We start from the raw sequence: 19335 nt of genomic DNA on the forward strand, positions 1-19335 counted from the left end.
TGAAGCCATGGTCCTGCAGACTCTCAGTGAACACCTTACCCAAGACCTGTGGTTTATAGTGGAACTCAAATGTCTGTGGCATAGAAGTGTCAGGATACGGGATAAAAACTTTCCCTGCTACACAGCCCCTGAAACAACCCTGCTGCCTCAGAATAGGATTCAATCCAAGCCTTTTTTTCATTGGGCCTTTGTTTATTTAATAGATGTGCGCATGAAACTTGAGGGAGTTGACGCAGGCATTTTAAGAGTCCTCTCTACACTTGTCAGGAAGATGCCACAATATTCCTGTTTTTCCCACTGGACAGGCAGGACAAACAGTGTCTGTGTTCTCCCTCTTGGCTTCCAGGTACCTGCTAGGGCTTTATTTTCTCAATATGGTGTTTCCTTTTCTAAGGAAATTATTTTTTTCAATGTCTCCCTTCTCTCTGTAACAAATGAAATGCAGAAGGGAGTTCTTACGATATTCAAAAGTTCTGTCCTCTCTAGTTCAGTAGAGCTGAATGCAAAACTGAAGCCGAGATGTAACCTCAACCCAAGGGGGTCTCTGAATACAGCTGTGTAATTTCAATCTCTTGCTTGGTACCATTCATTTCCCCTATTGGATGGAAATAGTGGAGTTATTAACCACTTCAAACCTACTGCCAGAGCACACGTGGGGCTTTTCATACTATTCCTTCAAATTCTGTGTTTTACTTACACTTGTCAGGAGCATTCCTATGTATATACTTAAAGATGAAAATTTTGCACATTGAGTTGTGTTTGTATTTGGCTCTGTGGATTTGCTGTCATTAACGAAATTCTCCGCTTCATGGCATTTTATGCTTATCCCAGTAAATCTTGCTGTAAAAGGGCTTAAAAGCAGCCCGTGTTCTCTAGCACAGGTTCAGACCTGCCAAAGTGAGAGCGTCCTGTGCTTTCAGCTCTCACTGTGGGATTTGCAGAGTTGTGAGGGTGCCTCGGGACGGGTCTGGTTCCTCATCTCTCCTCTGGTGGTGGCTGGAAGTGGCTGTTTGGGCAGGTCGGGCTGCCCAGGGGGTGAGAGCCTTCCCCTGGGACCTGCCCACACCTCCAGAGGGGAGCATCAGGGCTGGGCTCTGCTGCAGAGCTTGGGGGTAACCCTGCACCCAACGGGCACCAGGAATTCTGAAGCTCGGTCCCTGAGCGAGGCGGTGCCGCTGCTTCTCTGGGGGATGCTGGAGGAGGGTTGTGCAATGAGACACTGGAAATGAGGGTTTGGCCTTCACCAGCAACAAAACAACCCCAAAATTGTAACTTGCTTGGAAGTTTGTGGCTAAACAAAGTGCTGGCTCACTAGCTTTGCCCCTTACTTAAAAGAAAAAAAAAAAAGACACGTTTATTTTGCTGCTGTTCATAAAGCAGAATTTAATTTTAGACTGTCTCTGGAAATGAAATTCATGTTCACTGGGCATCTCTTATCCCAAGAACAATTTATTGTGGGTGTGCCCAGATAGACAGAAGCAGTCCTTGCTTCTGGAAAGTGAGCAAGCAGAAAAAAAAAAACCCAGAAGCTGTTTAAGATGTGAGCATAGTGAGGCCTCCAGTGAAACACGAAAGCCGTGCTGTGGTAGGTGCTTGAAAGTTAGTATGTTTTCATATTTCTCTTCAATTTATCTGATCCTTTTGACACCTCTGCCCCGTCACGTCTCCAGAATTGTTATATCGCTTCAAGCCACTTGTGTCCCTAGAGCTTAATTCCTGGTATTGACAGTAGTGCAGGTTGGGGGGGTTTTCTTCCCTCCTTTCATGATGTGAAACATAACTTGTACGTGGAGCATCTGTTACTTGCTGAAGGCAGTGATGGGGAGAGGGACGGTGCCCAGCCCTTTCGTGCCCAGCCCTTTCAGCTTGTTCCATGAATTCCCAGCACCTTGATACCTCCACGGTGGCAAGAGAATAAGCTCATTCCTAGGGTTCGGAATGCTGTTTGCTTGGGCTTTGAAACATAACTTGTACGGGGAGCATCTGTTACTTGCTGAAGGCAGTGATGGGGAGAGGGATGGTGCCCAGCCCTTTCAGCTTGTTCCATGAATTCCCAGCACCTTGATACCTCCACGGTGGCAAGAGAATAAGCTCATTCCTAGGGTTCGGAATGCTGTTTGCTTGTGCTTGTGCTTTCTGGGCTTAAAGATCCTCACCAGGAATCGCATCCGTGTTAGATGATGAGCATCCCTGCAGTGGTCCACGTCGTGGTCCAGCGGGGTGGGGGGGTCCGTGTGGGCAGAAGCACAAGGGTGAAGTGTGTGGTGGTGAAGTGCAGTGGTGTGGGTGGGATGGAGCTGCGTGGGCAGGGTCCGTTCCCACATTGCCTTGTTTACCTTGGCTGCTCATGATATTCTCCCTACGTTCCTCATGGAAGATTCCATTTTTTTTTTGCAAGAGGGATGAGCTCATTCGTTTAAATGGAAAAAAAGAAAAGCGTCCATTCTGCTTATTAATCCTCTCTGCAATCGTCCCGATATGCACAACTTGCCTGTTATTAGAGGGAAATGTATGCGTGGCATCCAGGGCTCACGTGCATTTGCATTTCAAATCAGCTGAGTCAACACAATATAATGGTCCTGCCTGGAGGTCCTTAGGGAACCACAGTAGCTGACAATGTGTGCTTAAAGGGAGGGTCTGCTTTTCTTCTTCTTCTTCTTTTTTTTTTTTTTTTTTTTTTTAATCTCTCAATTCTCTTCCAAAGACGTCTCCACTGAACAGGCCTCCAAGAAAATCATCTCTTCCTTTTTTTTTTTTTCCTCCCTTTTTTTTTTTTTTTTCTCTGAAGCGGGTTTCAATAGCCAATAGTCCTGTGTGAGAGGCGCCTGCACCCTCGCTGCTTGGACCACTGATGTTCAGCAGACAGATTAGCCTGTCACAGGGGCTGGGATTTGATTTTATTGTATAAATAACGTTCATCTGGACCAAGGCGGGGGGAAAGAAAAGAAAAAAAAAAAAAAAAAGGAAAATAACTGGCAACAGTTCAGAGAAGAGAAGCTGCCGCTGAAGTGTTTCTGCTTGTGCTGCCACTGATGCAAGCAGCTGTTTCCATCTGCACTGCAGCATTGCAGCCTCTCCACGGCCAGAGCTCGCCGGGCTCCTCGCTGGTGGGATTTGGGAAGAAGCTGGCCTTGCTGGCGTCTAGCTCCAAGCCAAGGGCACGCCGAGGATGGGAGGGTCGCAGTCCCTGCAGCAGGCACAGACAGGTAGCCTGAACCGGGAACCGTCAGAGGCCATGTAAGTGTGCCTTCCCTTCCCTCTCCTCCTTTTATTTCCCCTCCCTCTCTACCCCTGGGCCTGCAGCCCTTAACCTGTGAAGGAGCTGACTTGTGTGTCTGAGGCCTTTGTTTAGTGCTAATTGCGTTCAGCTGGAGGCACACTGAAGCTTTTTGCTAAATATCATGCGTTATAGATTTTATACCGCTTTCCTTACGAAGGCACCTCGCTGGGGCTGGCCACCTCCATTCACTGGTGTCGAGCCATAGCTGTGTACCATATGTTTTGTCTTTTTATGTTTTGGATGCGTAATCAATCACACACAATGACCATTTCCAGCGAACAAAAAAACCAACCCCTTCCCCCCTCCCAGACCCACCACCTCTGTGTTTTCTCTTTAAAACGCACAGTGTGGAGCTGCGTTTCACTGTTGGGTTTTTTTTTCAGAGCTGCTTTTTTGCTTTTCTCTATAAAGATACTGGTTTTCAGGTCACATCGCCCTTGTCAGCATCCATCCCTGTCATGGTGTTATATCCTCTGATGGATCATAAGGAAGGTGTCCTTAGGTCTCTTCTCACTGAAGGCCAACTCTGAGGGATTCACTGGGGGAAGGGAGGAAAAAGCAAGCAATTATTGCTTATTCAGACCAAGTTATCACTTCTTCAGATGGCTAAATCCTGTATGAAAGTGCGCAAATATGTGTGTGCATGCAGAAATAGCAGAGTCATTTCCCATTTGTGAATAGGATTTTGTCATTTATTGATTGAGGATTTATTGGTTTACTTAGCCAACAGGCTCTTCTCCCTAACCCTCCACCCCAAACTGCTAAGCTGGCGTGCTAGAGCACAGACCTTCCCTCTGAATGGATTTTTAGAGGAATTGCCTTGTCTGCTATTGTCATCTCAGTTACATAAATCACATTTATCTAACACGTCTGAGCACTGAGTTCATTTCTGATCATGTATTTTGGCAAGTTTTAGGTGTGTATCCACTAGGGCTGGTCTATAAACCAGCCTCATGTAGGTCTCTTAGGTTTATTTTTTTGGATGTAATGTCTGCTTGTTAAGGTAGATCTGATTAGAGTTGAGACATCATTTGTATGTTTGAGAGAGGTGCTTCAGAGTCATCGGGGAATGATAGAGCAGTAACTGATAGTTGTGCCTCTGTAATGGGCCTTACCAGTAGGTAGATGCTCCCCATTGTCACATCCCAGTATATCAGCAGCTGGCTTTGCTTGATACTGTCTTGTTATATTTGTAAGATACAGGCCCAACTGCATTTCTGCATCCTTTGTTCCTTTGATACATGGCGTCACCAATTAAGATTTTTTTTTTTTCTGCATAGTTCCATCTTCTGTGGTACTGACACTCATATATACAATGTCTGTTTTAATGATATGGGGCAATAAACTAGTGCCTCGGTGTCCTTAAAGTACTGTAAATTACATTTTCATCTGCACAAACTGGTGTTGATTTTTAACAGTGATCCAAGGACTGGGCAATAAAAGAGACGTAGCTAAAGCAGGGCTCAGTGGTTTTTATATCAGGTGATTTTCACAGCCTTTTAAAGGTGCATTCTGCTGAAGAACATATTGATCAGGATATGTGTATATATATATATATGCTTATATTTTGGGGGCACGTGAGTCAATTACATTTTCATCTCTTTCAATGACTCCTTTCATATATAAATATACTTATCTTTTGCAGTTAGTCATTCCTGTGGGGTTTCAATATGACCTTTTATGGCCCAACTTAATCGACAGATACACTTTAAGCACAGACGTCATCCTGTAACTGTTGATGTCCTTGGAAGAGTTTGTGAAAGGTATTACTCATCTTGTATTAAATAAATCACTAAGAGTGTGTGCCATTTTCTTCACTCCAGCAACATAGCCTTTATGGAGATATCTCCTTATCCTTGAGAAAGTATGTGCCTGTTTTCTCAAAACAAGAACCTCCTCATGGCATGTCATGCCAGTCAGTTCTGCTCTGAGGTTTTGACTTTGCACCCCAATAATTATAACTTGTACCAACGCTTTTTTAATGAGGTTGCATTTAACTTACTTTGCAAACACAAGCAAATTCCTTAATGGCAGTGATAGTTCAGAGGCAAAAACATCTGTCTGTGTCCCAGGCGAGTTGGGCAACTGCCCGTGTGGTTACAGCATCCCTGAAGTCATCGTTTCAGCCATCAGCAGAGGCTGAGTGTTTAATGGACACAACTTCTAAACAAAGGGAAAGCCAAAGTGGATTTGGGTGCCCTGAGTTCATTAGATTAGAGGGGTGTAAATCAGAAATGATTACTGGAATAGACTTATGTTGGATCAAAAAAGTGCAGAGACAAACAATTCCCTTAAAGAGCTGCTGGTTTGGGAGTTTCTCCAAAGTGTCCTACAATGGACTTTGTCACTAAACGTTAGCGAAAGTCGTAGAGGGAAATTGATGATAGAATCAATGCTGAAAAGGGGTCTAGGTTAAGATTTTAGAGTGTATCCATGATTAAATATGCTCTTTTTCTATGTGTATGCCAATTTCCCAATTTTAATGTAAATTTGTTTCAGCCATGGTAAAAGTATTTGTAATGAACCCACTATTGATACTGACAACTGGGGGCATTCTCTTGTTCATCATCGATTGTTAGCAACTCAGTCACTGGCAGTAGACAATTGTCCTTTTATTTAAAGGAAAAAAAAAAGAAGTCAATTTCGAATGATGAAAAAGGGAAAGCCCAAGGGAAGCCCGTGACAATAAAAGTTAACTGTGGATAAAAGCGGTGTGGTTCAGACCTCGCTATGGAGATGAGAAGCGCTGTCATGTGCTCTGCAAATTGCAGCAGGCACCCCGGTGGTCATAGTTTTAGATAAATCAAGGGCACGTTTCAATCAGATAATAGGAGTGGGCTCACTTGAAATAAAAGCAGGTGACAGTGTGAGGATGTTTAGTGTGCAAGAGGGTGCACACTTGCATCCCGTGCTCTTGTGACCGTATCCTCACCTGTTTGTCCTGATGAAGATGTGAACAGGATTCAGCTTGCCAAGCACTATCACCGATATATCCGTGGGTTTCTTTTTAACAGCAATGTATTTCTATCTCTTGGTAATGCTTCTTGAGGATTAGAAGACTGGAAATGGGAGGTTTTGAAATGTTGGTAGCTCTTAGCCAGTTGTCATCTGTGAATCTTTATTTTTTCTCCGATGGAAAGGGTTCCTTTCTCCTGAGCGCGAACCACACCTTCCTTTTGTGGAGCATCGTGGTCGCTGTCAGCAACTGGACAGGATTTACGTTCAGTGCCCATTTCTCGATCAGCCAAAGGGCTGATGGTGTGTTATTTCCTCCCATCAGGAGCTCTCCGTGCTGCGTCTTGAACATTTTCATCCCTTGCCAATCCAAGAGGAAAAAGACTGAAGACCGAGCCAGCTCCCACTGAAGTGGATGGTGAAACACCCACTGACTTCGGTGGGAGCTGGATCAGGCTCCAAGAAAGAAATGGAATGTTACTGATCGTTGGTAGCAGGCCAAGATGTTGGTGCCCCTGTGGGTTGTGTTTCAATATTTCTTCTGCTGCCTGGCCTTTTCATTTGTTTGTTGGTTGCTGGAAGGACTCAGAAAAATTTAACTGGATTGACTCAGCCTTGTGCATGAGAGATGGGAGCAGCTGGTCGGTGTGTACACGTCTGTGTACGTATGGATATAGAAAAGTTACTTGTGCATATCTGCAAAAACACAGCCCTTGCTTGCTACCACGTTTTTTATTTTTCTATCATCTCCAAAACTTAAGAGTCCACTGTATGGTTCTTAAAAGTTTGAAAGAAATTAATCTGGTAAAATATTTGCACAATTTTATATGCTCATTCATAGGAAAACCATCTTAATGAATATGTACATGGAAGAGTGGGATATATATATTAAAAGTATTGAAAATAATTTGTGTCTTGGGAGGAAAGGGAGGCTTTTTTTACTGAATTAGTGTTTAGTCAGAGTTAATCCCTTGACAGATAGTTCTGCCTATTGTAAACATTCTCTGCAATTTTTTTTCTTCCTCTTCTTGACACTCATCAGTAACCATCCCCATCAGCAAGTCAAGCATACTCTATCTCCTACTTTTATCTACTAAACAGTCTGAATTGCTGGAAGACATGGGGGTGTCTTACTTAAGAGAACAGACCAGAAGTTAACGAGGAAATTCTCCCGTCGATCTTCCCTGTCTTTTATTCCAGCCTCCCTTATTTGAGCCCAAAGGATCTCATCTCTGAAGTCAATGACAGCGCTTCCTTTGATAGGAGAGGTTATTACATCAACCACTAGATCTGTCACTAGAAGTAGGCAGGTCACACTTAGACTTGAAAACAAAATAAAAAGACCCTGGAATCGCTCACCCTTCTATTAGCAAGGCATCCCCTCACATCTGGCAAATGTGTGTATATTACAAAGCTCTTGATATGAATGGTGTGCCCTGTGCCATGCGTAATGGAGCTCCTGTCATCTATTATGTGGGATGACATACGGGCAAATTGGAAGATCCAAACTGATGGGAGGCAGTAAAACCCATGAATGGGAAGGCAGTGTTCCTGCACGTGCAGCGGGGCTGTCGCTCGGAGCTGGTCCCTGCCTGCTCCTGCCTTTCGCTCTGCTTGACCCAGCAGCCAAAGGAATTGCTGGTTACATTAAATCAAAGATGCTCTTCGGTCCTGTGTGTTTCAAGAGGTAACACTCTGGGTGCTTATAATGCTTCTCTAACATGGAAAAGTGGTTCTGTCTATTATAAACACATTTCCTTTGTTTTAAGACCTTACACCTATAGAGAGTGTTTCTACTTGGTAATGTCTTAGATACCATTTCCTTATCCATCTCTCGTGCCTCGAAAGGATTTATCTATGTAACAAACTTATTTCATCCTGGCTTTTTGGTGGCAGAAGACAGAATCATAATTACAGATAGAATTTCAATGCAGTTTGTGTTTTGTTTGAGAAAATGGGCGTGTTTGCTGTAAGAAACAAACAAATAATTTTTTTACTATGGAAAAACTTTTAAGAAAAGAAAGCGTCATTTCCCTTCAGATCCTTAAATGCTCTGAAGCAACCATCTGTATTTAGCAGCAGACTGTGGAGATCATGTTTTGTACTTCCAGTAGCACCAGAGAGCCAGCTTAATGGGAAAAAAAAATAATTGAGTTTGTTTCCTTTTTCCACCACAGTCTGAGGTTTCAAAGATTTCTTTTAAGGCACGTTTTGGCCTGAGAACCCTCATTGCTGCTGATACTGGACAAGATCCCTCCTTAGCTCCAGAAACCAAAGTGGTATTTGCAGCGTAGACTGTCTAAACCTGTAGCTTGTAAACTGAATTTTGGTTTAAGCACCTATAGGTGTCTGTGAGACAGACCTCGGGGTAATTGTAGAGCTCTGTGGATTTAGTTTGTTGCTTCCCCACAGTACTGTTTGCTCCTCTCCCTCTGCCACAAGGACAGATTAAGGAGATGGATGGTGCCTGGGAAGCCTCTTCCTTTCCGGAGGAAGAACTGGGGCCGTTGGTTCTGTTGGGTTGAAAAGTCAACTTTGGGAAAATCTGAGGCTTTCCATTTCGAACTTATTTGGTTCTGATTAAACAGAAGCCTTAAAAATTATGTTCAAATTTACAAGATAGGGTTTTCCTAAACAAAAGAAGCTTGTTCCTAGGGCTAAATACAGATCAGATTGTATCTGGAACCTTGCAGTAGTTGGAATCGCATCAGCTCCTGCTTTTGAGTTTTGATTTCCTTCAGCACAGAAACCTGCACTTATTGGTCTTGTTAATAACAGTTCATTGCTCTCGTTAGAAACGAGTCCCAGAGCAATGCTGGGAAAAGGGTTTGGTTGCTGAAGGAGGGGGAGGATGAGCAAGGAATTTGAATCCCTTTGTTTAACTTCTCAAGTGCAGGACTGACCCTATCCAAAGCAGGAGCCTGGGAAGAGAAGGTTTTAGTGCTGTTTTTCCTTACCTGGGAAGAGAAGATTTTAGCACTGCTGTTCCTCGTCTCACAGAGCTGTGGGCAGCCCAGCTGGGTGCCAGCTGGTGAGGTGCCATCACACATCAGGGATTGTTTTCTCCAGCAGGCTGTTGTGCTGAGTCGGCACTTCCCCGAGCTGGGAGCTCAGGCAGCACCTACCTAAGGGGGGGTTCATTGTGGTGGGAGCTGGAGCAGCCCCACGGGAGAGGTGATGCTGCAGCTCTGCTGAGGTTGAGGAGACATCTCCCAGAGCTACAGCGGCAGCAGAAGGATCACACCCACCCCCGAGTCAGGACATGAAATTATGATGGCCCGATAAGAGATTTTTCTGTTGTTGTTAAGAGGTTGAGATGGGTTTTGTCCTTTCCTCCTGTTGTGTCCTGGCTGTGTTTCTCTCCAAGCAGCTGGGAATAAACATCAGTGAGGATCTGTGATTCACAGAGGCTGAGCAGGGGTGAAATAGACAGAATGTGGAGCAGCTTGGGGGCAGAGGGACTATTCTCTCCCCTCTTTCCCTTTGAGCACAGGGACTCCCCACCTCCCTTCTTCTCCACCCTCCATATAGTCCTTATCTCCTTTCCAAAAGGCTGGGGGGTTGGAACGAGATGAGTTTAAAGGCCCCTTCTCACCCAAACTGTTCTGCGATTCGATGAACACAGTCGTGTTTCCACATCTCACTATTTTCACAAATCTCCATTCCTCACAAGATAAACCCCGGGGATTACGGGTGTCATATGTTCCTCTTTGCACTTCAGAGTTGCTCTTTTGTCCCCAGGTCCTGCCTCTGAGCAGGGTGACAGAGCAGAGATGTGGCTCTGGAGAGACTCGTTGTGTTTAAAAGGTGGTTCCAATAAGCCAAGCAATTTCAAACCTATAGCTCTGGCTCCTGATGACTTATTGATTATTTTCCCTGGAAGCCATGGTGTGGTGCTGCACAGCAGGGAGCACAGGCACAGGGATGCTTTCTCAGGAGATAGTTAACAGGATGTTGTTTCCTGGATTAAAACTCCAGAGCTTGTTACAGAGGCAGAGGAAAGGTATTTGCTGTGGGTATTAAATACTTAATCAACTACCAAGTCAAACCCCAATCCCTACCCTAGTAGGTGAATAAAGTGCAGCACTGACTGGGATTATTGTGTATTGACTGATTATAGCTGTATACGTGATATTTTCCCTCTTGGATATTAGGGTATCCTGCATCTTTACTGTTTTTTTCTCATCTCCTCAGAGATTTGTGTGTTTGGATATTTAGCAGCCTCTAGGGATTTAGGGACATACGAGTGTATTTGCTGTTGTGATGGCTGAAGATGAGCGCCTTTAATTAAATGGTATTTTCCTGTTGTTCCTCTGAGGATGAAGCATCTGCCTGAAAAGAGCAGAGGGATTTTAAAAAAATTTCTGCAATTTGGAGCCTTGTTTCTGTAACATAGATGTTTCCATTATTCAGACTGAGGGCAGGGTGGCCAGAAAGGATGGGGGCTGGTTTCATTATTCATTTATATCAGCAGTGTTGAAAAACACACCCCGTTAGATCTCAGGAAAAGCAATAAAAAGGCAAAATGTAACATGATTTAAAGCAATATGGGGAACTTCTTGCTAATCAGTTAGAGAGAATGATTTAAGTAGTTTGAAGTGCTGCTGTAAGTACGCCATGCTGTATCTCTCAGGTTTTTTTTTCCTTCAGATGTGGCTTCCCACAGCTTGAGACATTTCTTTCTGGTTGCTGTGTGAAAGCAGGAAATGGCTTTTGTTGGGGGAGTGTGAATTTGGCTTCTGCACAAAATGCTCTCAAAATCGCTGAATAAACAAGCAGAAAAAGCAGGAAAAAATAATTCCTCCTTCCCCTATCAGTTATGGCAGGAAGATTACTTAAAATACAATAGGTTAAAAACCAAAAATCGACATTATTTTTAAGGTGATTATGCCATTTTAATTCTGCTCCACTGCAGTTCTGATCCTGTTCTCTAAATATAACTGTCCCGTGAGGAAAAATTGGCCGTTTTATAGTAAGTGATTAATGTTTAAGGGATTCACAAGTTTCTTTTTGCAATCAATTCCAGAAGATAAGTCTCCAAACTGACCTGTGTGGTTTGGATAACATGCAAGCTATTATTTTCCATTACTAAAGGCCCACATAATGATCTGAAAAGGGAAGTCATAGCATTTTATTTCTGTTATTTCACCTACATGGAAATAGAAAATCCGTATTTTTGTATCTCAGCTCAGGCACTAAGTTGTCCAAGGACCTGACGTTGGAGGTTGAATGTTCTCGGAAGAGCAGTGAAGCCACCCAGCAGTTTTACATCAGCAGCAGGATATAACTGAGCCATATTTACCCTTTCACACCAAATTTGCAGTGGTGTAAATCATTACCAGCTCAGCGGAACTGCCTGAGGTGCTCTGGGGCAGCAGAGGACGTTTCACCCTTGGGCTGATGGTGGGAGAAGCACAAAGCAGCACAAAGCAGGGGATGGCTCTGGCTGCTTCTGCACATGATGCAGAATGATCTTCCTCCCTCGTGTCCCTGAATTAAACCCCCTGCTTGTCACAGCACATCCCTTGCGGGCCCAGAAATATCACCTTCAATGTAATAGTGATTATTTTTCTGGAGAGCCGTGTCTTCCCTGGGTCTTGTAGGAATATTTATGCTGAAATAATATTAAAAGCCTTTTCTGCAGAGGAGCGCCTGCCCTGCTTCCTGCACACAGCCCTGTCAGTGTGAGCTCTTGTGTAATTGCATTGCACTAAAGTAGGTCTTTGTCATTTCAGTGGAATGGGATTTATTTGATAAAAGCTTTATTCTTAAGTGGGAACTGCAGAGGATGCTTCGCCGCCGCCTCGTAGCTCAGGCCATAAAATGAACACGTGACATTTATCCTGCTCTTACGTTGGGTGAAACACCTCTGGTGAGTGAGAAACTGCAGATGATTTTGTGGAATATGACTTTTGCTGCAGAAACCCACGAATGCAAAACATAATTCCTATTTAAACTTCCCAACTGTGATTGCAATATGTTCTTTCGTAAAACCTTTTTCTTAAAAAAAAGCTATCTATTTTTTGCCCTACAGTATTGTTTTTATTAGGGTTTTAATGCAGAAAGATAGCAGGATAAAGAATGAAGATACCTAGGAAATTAACTTCATCCCAGTTTGAGGATTTCTTCTATAAATTTGTATTAAATTGCCATGATTAAAGAAGCTGAAGATGTACCTGTTTTTCACTGAGCCATATCCAGTTTTAACGTGAACATTAAGAGATATGTATAGGCCAGCAATGGTGAGTGTTATAAAGTAAGATTAAAATTACTCTCCAGCATTAAGTCTAAGCTGAAACATCCTCTGATGGAATGGTTGGGTTTTTTTGATGATCAGACTTTGCAAATCAGAAACGATAAAATACGGGGCCAATGTTGCAATGCAGGTGAGTAGCACGAGGTGTAAGTGCCCTTTGTGGTACATATATGATGTGTATTGTGTACATACACCATACGATATGATGTGTATTGTGTACATACACCATACGTGTCAGCAGACAGCAGTGTTCCCCCATAAGGTGATGTACCTGCTTAGTACAGACTCAGCACCAGAAAGCTGTGAATTCCCACTGACTTCTGGTGTACTCTGGAGCATTTCCATTTCACTGGAGACCAATACACAAGATATAAGTGCCCTTTCTGGTACATATATGATGTGTATTGTGTACGTACACCATATGTGTCAGCAGACAGCAGTGTTCCCCCATAAGGTGATGTACCTGCTTAGTACAGACTCGGCACCAGAAAGCTGTGAATTCCCACTGCCTTCTGGTGTACTCTGGAGCATTTCCATTTCACTGGAGACCAATCCACTCTGGTTTTCTTGTGGTTACCTCAGGATTACTAAACATTATTTTATCATCTTTGCAAAGCTTGGTTCTCACCTTGTGTGGGCAAGTCAGCAGTGATGTTCCAGTGGGACAATGGTGTCGTTCCAGTAGGGGCAGGAGGTGAGCTGAAGGCAGGGTTGGTGATCTGACTGTTTCCATCTCAGCAACCTCTTCTTGTGACCCATTTTGTGGTTTGTTATGAATTTATTTAATTATAAGATAGATGATCTTTTCCCTGAGTACCCTCCCAACAGCGTGAGAGAAGCCCATTAATAGTTAATGGTCAGAAATGTGTCCCTAAAGGATCCCTCTTGTAAATGGAGTCTGGTGACATGTAAGTGGCATGTTTGTACCTCCCCTGGCTCCTGACTCGATACGAGCACCAGATCCAGCACTGAGAACCTTCCCCACGGGGGAGAGAGGACACGGCCGGTGGCTTTCAGTGGCCCCTGCAAAGTCACCAACCCTCCAGCTTTGCTGGACGAGGTGAAGGTTACTGGGTTTGCTCTGGGCAGAACATTTTCAGAGCTGCCTGCTCTGTTGAATCCTTTTGAGAAGTTCTATCATTTTAATGGTATATTTTATTTGAGAGAAGGGAAGCGTTTGTGAGGTTTGTGTCTCTCACCATTTGTATTGAGGTTGGTTTTTCATATAATGCATTTAACAGGTCCTTGGATGCTGGGTTTGACAGGTCAACTAATTCAGATACCAAATATTGATATCTAGTACCTAAGATAACCAGATGAATCTACCATTATTTCGGTTTTTGATCTGTTGACAATGCATACAAATGGAATATTAAAATCTAAAAAATGTTATTTCATATTCAAAATCTGTAGGTGAGCAGTGACACCGCGAACGATTGCCATGTTACAAGAGGCTAATTAACGTGGAATGTCATGTTAACTAGAAGTCACTGAGTATGCAAATACCGTACAAAAATGATAGCACACAAAGCTGACACATCTTTGATATTATCCTCCCCTAGTGCTGGGAATGAAAAATGACCTTTTGTTGTAACTGCAGCATGTTCCTGGTCCCTGTGAGCAGGCGCTGGGGTCAGCTAATGGCTGATGGCCTGAACTGGGAACTTGATCTCCAGGAAAGGAATTACCATTTGGGCTCTCTTGGTGATTTTGAATTATGATCCAGAGCTGTGTTTGAAAGGGTCTGGAGAAAAAAAAGGAAAAAAGATGCTATGAATCTGTGTGTTAGAGAGCTGTGTAACTGCCATCTGAGTGATACCACAAGGTGATTTATTGTGGTATCAAGAGATTTTCTGTCACTGAATTTTATTTAAACAGAAGAAAAAACCTCCTCAAATGTAATGTGTACTGAGCAGTCTTTCTCCCCCTCTGGACTGTGTGTATGTCCACAGCAAGAAGCTGTGGGTGCCATGAGGAGAGCCCAACATCAGTGGATAAGGCCAAGGAGGGGGATGCAGAAGTGAACTGGCCAGGACCACGTACGTGCAGCGGTTCAGTGGCAGAATTTAGAGGATCTAGGGATCCCTGTCATTGCCATGGAATAAAACCAGAGTGCAGAGTGAGTTGCATTGGTTGTACGGCTGTAGTGTAAATATTGGAAGCACCCGAGGCAGATGGCAGGGTTCCCGATGCAGCTGAAGGTCACAGCTCCGTTGCAAACTACTTTTTAATGAATCGAGTTTCTAAGTGACAACTGGGATGACCTCACCTCGGTGGCTGTTGTGCCTGAAGAGGGCAAACAGTGAGGGGAGGCAGTGGAACGAAGAAATCCCATTCTTGCTTACTGAGCGCTTTCCAGCTATGGTGACCAAAAGGCAATTTTTCATTCTGAAATCAGAGAGGACTTAAAATTGTAAGCATCTGTGGTTCACAAAAAAAAAAAAAAAGGGGAATGTAACTTATGAGGCTGGATTTCCGCAAGGGCAAAGGTGAAGAGGAGAAAACCCTAGTGATTCCCTTCAGTATTTCCTCCGGAGATTGATGTAACGAGCTGGGCAAGACCTCAAAGTTCCCAGTGGAGAAGGGGGAGTGCTCCTGCTCCACCAGCTGCTGTGATGCTGCCAGAGTTGTGTTGGACTAGGATCACTCTTGGGTTTCTCGGTTCTCCCCTGCTTCTCGACCCCATCTGCATGAGTTACATTTACTGTTTAGTGGCATTTTTTGAGAAGGGAGAGGAAAGAGATGGACTGAAAGAATATTTCTAGTCGTTTTGTGCTCTGTTACTGTCGCCTAATTATTTTGTAGCTTCTACAATCTACACCTTTTTTGCCTGTTATGTACAAAACCCAAAGGATACAGATGGAAAGGTGTGAAATACGCTATCAAGGCAAGCTCTCGCTAATTTCCCAAGCTAAAAGGATGAGTGAATATGTGTTCCTTCCTGTAGCCTTTACTTCCTTCCCAAAAAACTAGCCCTGCAGCCCCAGGCTCTGCATTTCCATGCCCCGACTCCACAACGTTACGAGCTGGGGTCAGCAAAGGAGTTGTCCATCTCTCAGACCCATGTGTCCCATCTCCCCCTGCTTCATCCTTGGCTGGAGCTTCAGAATAATAATCTAGATGATTCTAGGGCTCTGCCTTTCGTGAGAGCCTGCCCACAGCTGGATCTGGGGTGGCTGCTCCTCTCACAGCTTTGAACTGGTGCCCACTCTCACGGCGTATCGCACTTTGGCAATCTGGTTTGAACACCGCGGACTTCACGGCAGCCTTATTTTCTTTCCACGTATCCCATGTACTTCTCAGAGAAAAGACATTATGAATAGAACTGGCTGAAATATGTAATTTCCTTTTCACAGGAAATCCTGTTGTTCTGGGAAAATCTTTACAGTCCTACTTTGGAACTGTAAGAATTCTTAAAAATACCCCGTGCAAGAGAGACCATCCGTGTTCTCACTAAGGAAAACTGAACACAGGATCTCATTTTTCCAGGATATATGTATTGTGGACCTTGGAGCATAGTCCTGGAATGTGCTTCCAGGCTTTATGCTCTCTCCCAGATCCCAGGCTATGACAAAGAAAATTTTTCTGGTATTCAGCTTCCCTTCATATTTCTTTGTTAAATACCGTATTTTGCCAGCACGATTGCTTCTCATAAACTCAGCAGCATTTGGATTACGGTTAAGACAATTCTGTCTTGATTCTACTGCTGCTGATGGAGGGGTGCAGCTGAAAATTAGGAGTATTGCATCAGAATTTGTCAGGGATTATTAAATATTAGGATAACAAAGCCTTGTCCTGGAACTTGGGCGCCACAACTCTCTGTCCACAGACCTGGGAGGTTCTCCAAGGTGGAGGCTCATACAGAGAACAAAAAAGACCAGATATTTCTCTTTACATCAAATGCTTATGCCCAACTTATTCAAGGAAGAGACCAAGTTAAAAAAGGCATCTCATTTAAAAGGGGGTTTAAACGTGCACAGAGTCTCTCCATCATTTTAAGAAGGAGGACGCAGAACTGCTTCATCAAGCCAGTTTTTACAAAGCAGTTAAGAATATAAGCAGGACATGAAAACAGTGTTTTTACAATTCCAGTTAGATCATATATGTCTATAAATTTACTGCATCTGTTACATGTGCTATACAGTTTGGAAAAAGGGCTCTAAACATGTGCAACCATTATTATTTCAGTATTACAGAACAACAGTCTGGGGTCAAAATAGTGTAAAGCATTAATTAAGTGCAGCACAGTGCAGAATTATGTGAAAGCCTAAGAGATGTGAATTACCTTTCATTTTGTTGGTTTAGATGATAACTTTCTAGGGGTTTTTTTAGTGACACAAGAAGCATTTCTCTACTGGGAAAATATCACACTACTCTTTGATACTTCAACTTAAAAGTTTCCTGAACCAGGAAAAGAAAGTGTTATTTTGCTGAATACCTATTGTGCAGCTTTATTTACAGAAGCTCTTTGTTTGCAGCTGTTCTTAAGCTTTAAATATTTTGAACTTAACACATGGTGCATCTTTGAAGGGATATAATTTAAAATGCTGCAACCTGCCTCTTCCAGCCTGGCTGTTCTGTAGCCTTGATGAATGAGGATGGTTTAAGCAATGGCACGAAGAAGGTATTTTGAGGAGCTGCAGCAATGGATTTAATTGAAAGCCAAACACAGGATTTTTGAGCAGTTCCGCAGGCAGCGACGTAAGTTTGGGGAGAAAAAAAATCTCCAAAAATCTCTAAGGCATATATTCTAAGCTTGTAAAACCCCTTTAGCAGGAGGAGAGGTGATGAGACAGGGGTGTGAGGAGGTGGTGGCTCTCGCTGGGATTCTGCAGGGACAGCCAGGGAGAATCAGGTCCTCTGTGCTCCTCAAGCTGTCAGGGGGGACAGCGGGGTCTTTTCTTCCCCAGTTCCCCGAAGGCTTCACGCTGCGGTAGATTTAGGCAAATGTAATCAAATGCAAATCCTGTACTTTTACTTCTCCTGACATTGAGCTGCTTAAAATAATCACGAGCTTGAGAAACCACAGAGTCTGGCAGCTCGGAGTTATCTTTTAACTTGAAGAAATCGAGAGGAGCCCTTGATTCCGGGAGGTTTGTGGGGTGCTGCTGGGGGATGAAACAGCTTTTAATTTCATGGCAAATTTTGTCCCCGTTGAACTGGTGTGTGGGGTGGGGACAGCCGTGAGGAGCAGTGGGGACCACGGCCATGCAAAGAGTTGCTGGAATTAAGCAAATCAGTCCTGTCCTCTAGGAAACTGTCATATTCAATGCACTTTGTTATAGACCAGCAGTAAAAATCTGCATCTGAGCAACAGAAGTGCTTATTGAACATATGTTTAGTGCATATTGAATATGACACCATTGTTACTGCATTCCTTGCCCCCAAAAGAGGAAATATTTTAAAATTTAGGTAAAATTTAGTCTCTGCCTTAGTTTAAGGACAAGTAAGATCTATAGTTTTCAGATCAGGAAGGACAGTATCCTGCTGTAAGAGCAAACGGTGTGGTGGTTTAGATCTTCACGTGATGATTTTGCACAGTTGCTGCCTTTAATTTAGATAGCTCCGTTTTGGGTGCTGCTGTTTCCTGGCTGGGCTGGCACCAACCCATCGTGGTCCCTACAATTTTTGTGTCTGTGTGAGCACACGGTGCTAGAAAAGGATTATTGACAATACCCGGACTCTGGTGCGTTTTACAGGTTGTCTTACCTCGTGTAACAAACCCGTATGGTTACTGTCCAGAAGGGGCTGTGGTAAAATTCTGCTAAAAGCAGAGTGTGGTGTTTCCACAGGAGCAGGATGCACAAGGATTTGCTCCACGTCTGCTCTCACCTGTGGGAGCACACACAGAAACTTGATGCTGTTTTAGATGGGGTTTTTGATGAATCTATGAAATTCTGTTAAGATCGTTATTATTTTTTTAGTTGATCTAGCTGCACTTTTGCCAGGGACAGTTTCTGAGACTGACACGGAGGTGTCAGTGGTGGTGTCTGTCTGGTCAAGCCACTGGAAAGCAGGGTCTGCAGATTTATTCCTCTGTGTGTGTTTGCTTTTGTAACACAAAGAAGTCATAAGTGACATAAAGACTTATATACAGGGAAGACCATGGCCCTCATATTGTGCTCTGGAGACCACACTGCAGTGTCAAATCTCCTCTGGGAAGTGCAGAGGTAGCCTGGTAGCTGAGGTCGATGCCATCAGCTCAGAAAGCCCTACGTTTCCAAGTAGACCTGCAAGCATGAACCTTCCCTCTGCTCACCAGTCTCTCGTTTGATTTTCCCCAGGAGCTCTGACTCTGAAGAAGCCTTTGAGACCCCGGAGTCCACCACACCAGTAAAGGCACCACCTTCACCTCCACAGCCACCCCCTGAAGCGGCAGCAGCGGCAGCAGCAGCGGCTGTAGCAGACATAGCAGAACAAGAAATAAAACCCCAGCTGCCCTTGGAAGACACAGGTAACAAGCGTGTAATGAGTGGGGCAGGTGACTGGGGCAGGGAAACCTGTGGGGAGGTGTTTGTGTAAGCACAGGCAAGGAACTGATGCCCATAAAATGTCTTCTGGAAGATTAGTCAGTGTCTCCTGGGCATTATCCGTGCTGGGAGGAAAAACCCAGTTGCCTCCTGGAATAAAGTATTGGAGAATCATCCCTAACATTTGATAAATAATAAAGAAAAGAGGAGCTTTCTAGAAAAACCTTTCTTCCATTTGAATCAGGCTTCATTCCCTCTTCTCAGAATTATAGGATCTTTAGAGAGTCAGATGAGTGGAAAAAGGAGGTGTGAGAGAGAGATGCAGGCACCTGGGTGAGCCCCATTAGCTGTGACAATTAACAGAATGTTATTTT

General features: G+C 43.8%; 1 protein-coding gene across 3 annotated transcripts in view; it reads left to right on the top strand.

Annotated features, from left to right (window-relative positions):
• Window positions 1-19335, top strand: part of TACC2 (transforming, acidic coiled-coil containing protein 2) — a 138148-nt gene that overhangs the window by 77947 nt on the left and 40866 nt on the right. For all 3 annotated transcript variants that reach the window (XM_014945288.1, XM_014945287.1, XM_014945289.1), the window contains one exon: window positions 18776-18945. In XM_014945288.1, coding sequence (XP_014800774.1) covers window positions 18776-18945 — 170 coding nt within the window. The remainder of the gene's footprint in view (window positions 1-18775; window positions 18946-19335) is intronic.

The sequence above is a fragment of the Calidris pugnax genome, unplaced genomic scaffold (assembly GCF_001431845.1).
Source record: "Calidris pugnax isolate Ruff unplaced genomic scaffold, ASM143184v1 scaffold89, whole genome shotgun sequence".
Taxonomy (NCBI): domain Eukaryota; kingdom Metazoa; phylum Chordata; class Aves; order Charadriiformes; family Scolopacidae; genus Calidris; species Calidris pugnax.